Genomic DNA, 10,358 nt, shown 5'->3' on the forward strand with positions numbered 1-10,358 from the left:
TTTAATAAGTATTTTTAGTAATTACCAATAGTGTCCACTGCCTTTAAGATCATTCAGGCGCTATTGTTATTGTTATCCAGCATTTTTCTAGCGTTTCTTCAAATGATTTAAGCTCTTTACATTAATTATTGAAAAATTGAAAATCACAAATAAATATTGTATTAAAGCCATTGGACACTTTCGGTAAAGAGTGTTGTTCAAGGCCCACACTTCGTGTATCACAACCTGTGAAAATTTAGGCTCAATCGGTCATCGGTGTCGGGAGAAAATAACGAACCCACCCTTGTTTCCCCACGTTTCGCCGTGTCGTGTAATGTTTTTAAAATAACTCCGTAATTCTCGCTGTTGAGTGTTTTCTCAAATAGTAAAGCACTTCGTGGAATAATATTTCAAGAGAAGGCATTTACTATTACCTTCTGTAAACCCTGTAAGTTATTTGTAAATCTGTGATTTTTTTGTGTTTTTTTTCTGTTCCGAAAGTGTATAGGTAATGGCTTTAATGCGTTTTGTTAACGCCCCTGGAATAAATTAATTCAGCAACAAGCTCATTCTGTGCTTTCATTGGACGGGGTCACTGTGGAATGTCACGTCATTGGCGATCTTCGCATTGTTATACACGTTGTCGCGAGTTTTGCGCTTTTTTTCTAGACACCAGTGACCGCATGGCCTTTCTCACCGTGTCGCGCAACGGAGCAGCACGCCGTACCTCTCGGCTCTCCAATTTTGGACGTCGCGTTTTCTGATGAACTCTTTTACCCGTAAATGTGTCGAAATTCTTACCCTGGCCAGCCATGTGCATTCAGAACTATTCCTACTATAACTGTTGCACGTTTGGTACCAATTTGGTCTTGATTTGAAGTAGGCCTACAAGACAAAATGTATGCAATTTGTGCCTTTTTCACTGGGTGGCTAGACAAGCTTTTACTAAAAACTGCAGTCGAGCACATGTAGAGATTCCCACGAAGTTCTCAAGAACTACAGACTTTGAAAGCATTATAGTGAGTGGATGGGGAACTCCGCTGAATTGCCGTAGAATGCAGTTTGAAACTTCATAACCAAAGCTGGACACATCGACCAAACAACATTGTTTTTGTTGAGGTAAGCTTGGGGGTCAAAGTAGGGGGGTGAACCACCGCCGAAACAACCTTTTGATTAAAATATAATTCATAAAACAAGTTTTACACCAAGGCATGACCAAGGCATATCTGGACTCTTTGGTTGAGTGGGTATGTTCGGTTAACGTAATTAGTTTTAATTTAAGACATATTAATACGAGGCCCCCCCCCCCGGGGGAGCAGTTCATTGAAATTGGTGGCTCTTAACCAGATATCAGATAATCAGACGAAATTTTCGTCTATATGATTTGCCAATTAAATAAATAAATGTTCAAGTGTGAAAAATCTTGGCCAATTTTCCCATGGCGCCACCACTTTTTCATTCGATATGGAAAAACATAGTATTGAACTTACCTCAATGAGATATCCCTCTTTGTAAAAATTCGTGAAAAAATTGTGGCACCATACTGAAAGTTATCTGGCAGTTTCCCTTGCTCTATGGGTTGTTAATATTTCAGAATTCATTACCTCATTATATGCTGCTCCTCATTTCTTCCCATCAAAACGTTTTGGAGGGGGACAAATTAAGTTATTTAGAGGGAATGAAATATTATTTTGATATTATTATTATTTTTTTATTTTTTTATTTTATTTATTTATTGTATTTATATGTTGTTTTCTCAAATCAGAAACGGGTCAGATGTATAAGCAATGGATGGAAACTTGGGGGGCGACTTGATGGTCAACCCAGCAGCGAGCCCTCATCCAGGCAAGCTTCAAGAGACAACGATGGGACTGTTTCGTGTTGAGGTCCGTCATGAGAGTGTGACCACTTGGCAGTTGAAAATCTTCGATATGTGGTATCTGGGCATACATTGGACGACAAGAACTAAGGTAGAGAAACGCGTTGTTTACCAGCCTAACATTGTCATTTTTGGGGCCTTTGTGGCAGGCAAGACATACACTTGTCATACGAGAAGTTTTACATTGTGTGTAATAATTTCCATGCATACTCCAGAGTTATAGAAATAACAGCTATGTGCTCCTTTTCTTCAAAAGTTTATGTTAATCAGACATTGCAATCTCCACAAAATGCAATATTTGATGATTGCTTCCATTGAGCTGTGTACAAATAGTGCCTACAGGAAGTTAGGGCTCAGTTGCTCTTTGGTTAAAATGTTGGTGTCGCAACTCACAGGTAACCCGATCTCCACATTTTAAAAACAACTTTTGCGATTAACCTCTTTGATAAATTTCTTTCTTTCATTTTGTCTTCCTTTTTTTTTTTTTTTTCCAGCTTGTCCAGATGGGTGTTGAAGATCTATGGATTTGTGGTTTGTGGACGTACTTGGAGGTCACCAAAGGACCAAGGTAAAAACAACTTTGCCGTATATCCGACCTCCACTTTTCAAAGTCAGCTTTTGCGATGTACCCTTTTTAGATAATCTCTCAACTGCCAGTAAATACAAGTAAAAGTAAACACACAAAATGTGAACGCACAAACATTTTATTTTTGTATTTTTTCAAAAAAAGTACAATTTTTTTTTACAAATTTGCAAAATGATTAGTATATCAATTGAATTGAAATGAAAATGCATAAAACACTCTCTTTTGAGTTCCACTTTTTCTAAAAAGAACCAACAGTTAAAAAATTAGATTTTTGATAGAGCGCAATAGTGGAGGTTGGATAGCGCAAGTTGACCCTCAAGACCAAGATCAAGACAAGATGAAGACTTCAAAAAGTAAGAGAAGATCTAACCCGTTCTCTTGCAGGGTCCCACCCCTCGTACAACCCCTTCCCATCCTTGATGTTCATCGATCTTGTTGATGTTGTCCTTGCCTGAGAGTTTTCAAGGTGACTTAAGAGTTTCTTGGCTTTGTTTTTCTTGATTTGCATATTGGTCGAAGCCAGTGATGCTTTTTAATTAGGAAATTTCTGGAAACTTCTTTTGGGTTGATACTTCAAGCCATCAGTTGTCATGTTTATTTAAAATTGTCATGATCTTAAACTCCAAGTAATACATACGTTAGACAAGGAAGAGTAAAAAATGCCACTAAAACTTCATTCAAAGTATTTCTCAATTCCGGTGAAAACATATTTTTTTTGTTTTTTTTACAAATCAAAGTAGACAAAGTTAAATTGAAAGTGATTCTACACACTCCAATCCAAAAACACACCACAATTAGTAAAAGTAATTAGTAAAAAGTAATCATGAAGTCAAGTATGTAAAACTTTACCGTTCATTTGATGGATAATGTTTGACTAAGGAGTATTTAAATAGATAATTTAGACATTAGCTAAACATATATTTACATATTCCTAATATCAGCATTACATCAATTATGAATGGCGAAACGTGCAACTATTTAAGTCTTTGAAAATTAGGAAACAAATCATACATAATTAAAATAAAAGCTGTATCTCTTGCTTTGTTGGATCAATTATTAAGTCCAATTAAAAAAACAAATGGGAGGGGGACCTTAAAGCATTAAACTTCTTTTAAAGCTGTAGTCTCAAAATGCGCGTCTTTTATATTGACTTCCCTCAACCACTTGTTTGCGAGCGCTGCGAAAAAAGAAGAAAAAAAACAGGAAAGACTGAAGAACATCAGAGAAAAAAAAGGAGGAAGAAAGAGCAGATCACCCATGAAGGAAAGACGACGGTGGTTGCTGAGGTTTGTATGAGGTTTGTATGAGGTAAATCAGTAAAGGCCTAGAGTAAATAGACGTAGCTTAGGGAAAACACTAACTTTCATCAGGTTTACTGGCATGGGTAAAGTATAAGATGACTGGTGTAGTTCTTAGTCTTGGTTCTAAGATACACAATCTTGAAACAAAACTAAGAGCTACCCAGTCATCAGTAAATGCCGAAGATGAAGACTCTCCCGCTGATGTCTCTGGTGAGTGACTGAAGGCAGCAAAGGTTAAGTATAACAGGTGAAGTATCAGGGTAAAAATAACCAACATTTTCTCAACAGCATACGAATAACCAACATTTTCTCAACAGCTTACGAATAACCAACATTTTCTCAACAGCTTACAAATAACCAACATTTTCTCAACAGCTTACAAAAAACCAACATTTTCTCAACAGCTTCCCAATAACCAACATTTTCTCAACAGCTTCCCAATAACCAACATTTTCTCAACAGCTTCCAAATAACCAACATTTTCTCAACAGCTTCCAAATAACCAACATTTTCTCAACAGCTTCCCAATAACCAACGTTTTCTCAACAGCTTCCAAATAACCAACATTTTCTCAACAGCTTCCCAATAACCACCATTTTCTCAACAGCTTCCAAATAACCACCATTTTCTCAACAGCTTCCAAATAACCAACATTTTCTCAACAGCTTCCAAATAACTACCATTTTCTCAACAGCTCACAAATAACCAACATTTCCTCAACAGCTTACAAATAACCAACATTTCCTCAACAGCTTACAAATAACCAACATTTTCTCAACAGCTTCCAAATAACCAACATTTTCTCAACAGCTTCCCAATAACCAAAATTTTCTCAACAGCTTCCAAATAACCAAAATTTTTTCAACAGCTTCCAAATAACCAAAATTTTTTCAACAGCTTCCAAATAACCAACATTTTCTCAACAGCTTCCAAATAACCAACATTTTCTCAACAGCTTCCCAATAACCAACGTTTTCTCAACAGCTTCCAAATAATCACCATTTTCTCAACAGCTCACAAATAACCAACATTTCCTCAACAGCTTACAAATAACCAACATTTTCTCAACAGCTTCCAAATAACCAACATTTTCTCAACAGCTTCCCAATAACCAAAATTTTCCCAACAGCTTCCAAATAACCAAAATTTTTTCAACAGCTTCCAAATAACCAACATTTTTTCAACAGCTTCCAAATAACCAACATTTTCTCAACAGCTTCCAAATAACCAACATTTTCTCAACAGCTTCCCAATAACCAACGTTTTCTCAACAGCTTCCCAACAACCAACATTTTCTCAACAGCTTCCAAATAACCAACATTTTCTCAACAGCTTCCAAATAACCAAAATTTTCTCAACAGCTTACAAATAACCAACATTTTCTCAACAGCTTACAAATAACCAACATTTTCTCAACAGCTTCCAAATAACCAACATTTTCTCAACAGCTTCCCAATAACCACCATTTTCTCAACAGCTTTCCAATAACCAACATTTTCTCAACAGCTTCCTATTTAACCAACATTAAAAAAAACTTTCTTTCCACAGCTTTGAACGATTTTCTCATCGAGTTTCACCTTTTTTCTTTCTCAACAGTCTGGAATGTGTTCTTCCCGCGAAGGTAGAGACTAGTGTATTGACCTTGAGTGAGGGGTCAACATGGTCGGGTGCTGGCAGCAAAGGTTAAGTATTGATTTGGTGAAGTATTTGGTAAAAATTAAGAGTGAAGCCCAGTTCATACTGTACTTCCTGTAAATGCTAAGCGAGTATTTACAACACAACTATGTTTTTTTTTTTCATTGTGAATAATTTGCAAGAGTTTAAGCACAGCTCAGCTTAACTGTAGCAAATTATTTGTTGCGAGAAAACAACGGCAAGTTATTCGTTGCGAATTTGTGTTGTCAATAAAAAATTATTCTAGTAGCATTCGCATTTGCAGGAAGTATGAACTGAGCTTTAATGTGAATGAAAAAAATTTCCTTTTCTTTACTCTAAACTGGTAATTAAATTGTTTTTGTTTTCTCACAGTCTGCAGCCTGTCATTGCTGAAATGGATCTCGTGGCAAGGACTTGTGCACAGATTGCAGTATCTGGAACACCATTGATTGGTATAGTATTGAGGTTATCTAAGGTACACCTGACTTTGGCTAATTGAAGTGAACCCCAAACGCTAAACCTTCTAGATAATAATCTTCCAAAAAGCAGATATTGGTTCCATCTTGATGATGATGAAGTAATTTGTGTAATGAAATCTCAACTTGAGCTGAGGTGGTGCTCACCAGAAACTTGTTTCACACAACAATTTGACAATATCAGGTGACAAGTTACTGGTCAAGAAAGTACCTACTTATCTGATCAACAACTCATTCAAGAAGTTTGAAGGATCACAAATAAATCTACATAAGTTTATTGACTTTGGGGGGGGGGGAGGGAAACAGGCATCAACAATCCACATTTTGAACTAGTCAATAGTTGTAATCAGAAGTCCAAAAACTGGTATCATTTGAGATTCTGCAACAGCAAGCATGATGAACGGCCAGCCAACAATCGAGCCTTAAACACCTAAAGACCCAGTTAACTTTGTTGTGTCTTTGTACAATCAACCAAATTGAAACTTGTACTGAAACAATATAAGTCAACTCATCTTGCAACTTAACATAAATTTGCATGTGCGTACCATTATTTTTCACAGTTTTGAGCATTCTGTTGTGACTATACATCCGGACCTGTTGGCAGCCTTGTGGGACACAACCGGACTCTTGTTTGCAGCAGGGAGGAGACAGTCAACAACACACCGATTGGTAAGCTATTACAAGTACTTTTATTTTGTTTTTCTTTGAAGAGAAGGTTCATCCAAAAAAGACAAGCAAGGGTTTGATCAGTTGATTGATTTTTCAGAATGAGGACATCTGAAGGTATTGGCTCATTAAGTATGCAATAAACAATGTCAACCAACTGGTGAAAAACCTAATTAAAACTGGAGTTTAATTTTTTCAGAAAAAAACACAAAACTTGTGTTTATCCAAACAAAAAAACAAAGGATAAAGTTGATTGATTTTTCAGAATTTTTTATAAATCCACACTCTGAGAAGCAAACAACTGATAGTTGTTTTCCTTTTGCATTGAGTTGAAGCAATGTTTGGAACTTGAGGATAAGTATTGTCTTGCACATGCAAGCATAGCCTAAACTGTAACTACAAACAAAATGTTTGTATTAAGCCTGGTTCATACTCTATGCAAATGCAAAGCCAACTTTGGTGACGCAACAATCGCTAGGCGCTCCATTTCCCTTTAGGACGCAGAGAAACTCGCTTCGCACGAAGCACTCGCAGGATGTGTGAACCAGGCTTTTAGTCTTTTTGAGGTATGTTGGACACACTAGGAGTGCACTGTTCGGTTTGGGTGAATACAGACACATCTACCCAAACCCAGCAATGTCATTATAGTACTGTGTCCACCATATCTCAAGATGGCTTATTGCCTTAATAAAAAATCATTTAATTTGTGAAAATTTTTCCCCTGCAGATTGAGACAATGACCTTGAAGGTGAATCTTGAGGCTTATCAACACTTGGACTGTGTGCCACCAGCTGAAGAACTGACTCTCTGCTTCAAATGACAGAGGGATGTTTTGAGACTTACCACGCTGGACCATGATGGCACCTCACTGTATGAAGACGCTTAAGAAGAAAACCATCTTTGGCAATATCTGAATGAGTGGCTGTGGCTATGGCTGCACTTGTTGCTATGGACCTCATATTTTGATTTAACACCCGGGCCATTTTCAAAGAGCTGGTGCAGCACAAAATAGCTTAGCACAATACAATTATGCTAACCTCCATATGGTAACCAAGCAAACTAACATGTCCCTCTCATGCAGTTTGCTCATTTCTGCTTAGCAGACAATTGTTAAGCAATATTTTCTGCTCCAGCAGCTCTATTAGATTGGACCCTGTGCACCATGATGATCAAGCCATACCAACAGCCACTCATTCAGATACAGTCTAGTGTAATGTTAACACTCAACATACTCTGTTCTTGAACCCATCAAAATCCAATACCATATTGCACAAGTAGCATGGTACGCTTTATAAATTGGTGATTTCATAACTTTGCCTCATGCCATTGTTGGTTTATCATAGGAAATCAAATTTGTTAAATTCAAGTGCAATATCCTTTGGATTTTGATGGTGTCGGAGCAATTAGGAGTACAACTCTTTGGCCATGTCACACTGGGCAAGTTACATGCAAGCAGTTCCAGGCAATCAACAAGAAGAAAGTTCATTCTCATTCCAGTTTCTCGTTAATTTCCTGGAATAGTGAGTTACCGCTACAGTAGAATGTCTCTTGTGCTGCCGAGGTGTTCCTTGTGTATGCAGTGCAGTTGGTAATTGCCTCCAAGTTGCCTGAAAATTGCTCTGTGTGACATGTCCTTAAAGATTGTACAGGTTTTTTTAAAGGAGAACAACAGAAATTAAATCAGTACCAAAAAGGCAAAGTAGTATGTAATAGTCTGTGCAGTTTATGAGTGGGTACGTGAAAATGTTATCAGCAGATTGCAGCAAGTAAGAGCATTAAAACAAAATTACGAAATGTTGTTCCACAACATGTTTAAAATCATGGCAAGGAGAGCTTAAGCTTAGTTTTTTTTTTTACTGTGGAGTACTGCTTTGTAAACTAAGTTGATGATGGTAGAAAACAGACAAAATACTTTGACAAAATGATTGTTATTTGGTACAACTATCTTAAAGTATTTTGAGGTTATTATTGTATGAACTTCATCTACAATAAAGGGAGAAAACTTCACACTCAGTAGCTACTATTCAAAGATATGTTGGAATTTTTGGGTGCAAAAAAAAAAAGATGTGGGCCAAATGCATGTTTAAGGAAAATGCATGTGCAGACAAAAACCCTGTAACGACCACAACATCATGACTCGGTTTCATAAAGAGCTAAGATTGATCATATCAGTCTTAAAATTGCTTCGCAGCAAAGTTTCTGTCACAATACAAACTACTATTGCAATATTGACCACTCATCTTAGGATGAATCTTAATCCAAAATCCGTTCATTCAAAAAAAAGGTTGTTTCCCCTGCGCTCAAAAACAACTTTAGTGAAACAGAAGATAGATTAATTATTGTAAATTGTAAAGTTTTGAAACAATTGTACTTGTACTTGTATGGTATTTATGCAACTTGGAATAAAGTGTTTTTCTAGTGGATTTTTACTTTGTTGTGTAAATAAAGTTTTGTTGTATACTCTTTTGTGATTATCTGTTTTTATAGCGTTTGAGATTTTTTATTGGAACACAGAAGGGCATAATAAAATAATGTGCCCAAATTGATTGGGGGGGAGGGGTGGGCAGGATTTCCCTGGACAACGTCCAATTAAGGCTGAGGTCGGTTCAATCCCTGCTATAGTATATTCTATTTGAGTTGAACAAAAAAAACACGGCATTGGGGTTAGAACCAACGACCTCTGGGTTTCACATGCCGTTGTCAATAGAAGATTCTATCCCCCACCCCCATAATGGGAAACCAAAGAGGGCGTTATAAGACGAAATTTTTGCTCGTCAGTTTGGTCGGGAGAGGGAGTGGGCAAAGAATCTCATGCTACACCGGTGGGGTTGGAACCAACGACCTCTAGGTTTAACATGCCGTTGTCAATAGGAGATTCTGTCCCCCATCCCCATAATGGGAAACCAAAGAGGGCGCTATCGGCTGGGATGGGGGGAGTGGGCTAAGAATCTCGTGCTACACCGCCGATCTACCAACTGATATCTGGCCCGATTTTGTCAGTATAGGGGTGGGGTTACCCAGTAAGAAGCCATACAACTTCTAGATGTGGTATAGTCAGGGATCCATGGGCGTCAATCAAGGGAGGGACAGGGGGACGTCTCCCCCCCCATCTTTTGGAGGGTGGGTAAACAATAGCAAACGCCCCCCCCCCCCATATCTTTCTGACCACCTTTATCTTGAAGCCAAATTATTGCACTTAGTGAGACCAAACTCTGTGTCCCACCATGGGCGTATAATCCTGGGGGGGGAGGCACAACTTTTTGAAGGGTGCAGGCCACTTATGTCTATATCAAATGTCCCCTCCTCAAAGTTTGCCCAAGATTGCAACATAGAGCATCAAAAAATTAAAACATTTCCCGGGCCCTGAATTTGAACATTAGGCCTACTCTGCAACTTTCCCTAGGGTTTATAACAGCATATGTTTTAAGGATTGTGATAGGCACTTTGCACACTTGGGATTGCATATTTTACATTTGGTAATCGGAACCCGTAGAGGCTATTTTTTTTTTTTTTTTTTAACTGACCTGTGAAATATTCACTTCAAAAGGTGTTAGCGTTCTCGAGATATTATTGCCTTAAATCTGAAGCGGATGTAATAATCTCGGGTTCAACTTTTGGGGTATAAAAAATGTCACTCTTTTTCAAAAACTTTAGTACTTCGATTTAAAAGTTTCTCAAAAATGCAATGTCCATAGCAGCTACCGCACTAAGGAAGTGGTTTTTGCCATTTATAATAACCAAACTTGTACAGACACTTTGAGATGAGTTATCAACTGGAAGCTCGCAGTTGAAATCCAACTAGGGTGAGGTTATGG

General features: G+C 37.7%; 1 protein-coding gene across 2 annotated transcripts; it reads left to right on the forward strand.

Annotated features, from left to right (window-relative positions):
- The first annotated feature begins 691 nt into the window (after positions 1 to 691).
- Positions 692 to 7,773, forward strand: LOC139939753 (uncharacterized). Of its 2 annotated transcripts, none has more exons than XM_071935852.1 (7): positions 692 to 1,098; positions 1,745 to 1,949; positions 2,353 to 2,426; positions 5,342 to 5,427; positions 5,774 to 5,876; positions 6,438 to 6,546; positions 7,271 to 7,773. In XM_071935852.1, the coding sequence occupies exons 2-5, from the start codon at positions 1,767 to 1,769 to the stop codon at positions 5,848 to 5,850; spliced, it is 420 nt and encodes a 139-aa protein (XP_071791953.1). In that variant the 5' UTR covers positions 692 to 1,098; positions 1,745 to 1,766; the 3' UTR covers positions 5,851 to 5,876; positions 6,438 to 6,546; positions 7,271 to 7,773. The 2 variants fall into 2 exon arrangements, with proteins under 2 accessions (XP_071791953.1, XP_071791954.1); XM_071935853.1 differs by having other exon boundaries at positions 5,774 to 5,853.
- Positions 7,774 to 10,358: the final 2,585 nt, after the last annotated feature.

Source organism: Asterias amurensis, chromosome 7, assembly GCF_032118995.1.
Source record: "Asterias amurensis chromosome 7, ASM3211899v1".
Lineage (NCBI taxonomy): Eukaryota > Metazoa > Echinodermata > Asteroidea > Forcipulatida > Asteriidae > Asterias > Asterias amurensis.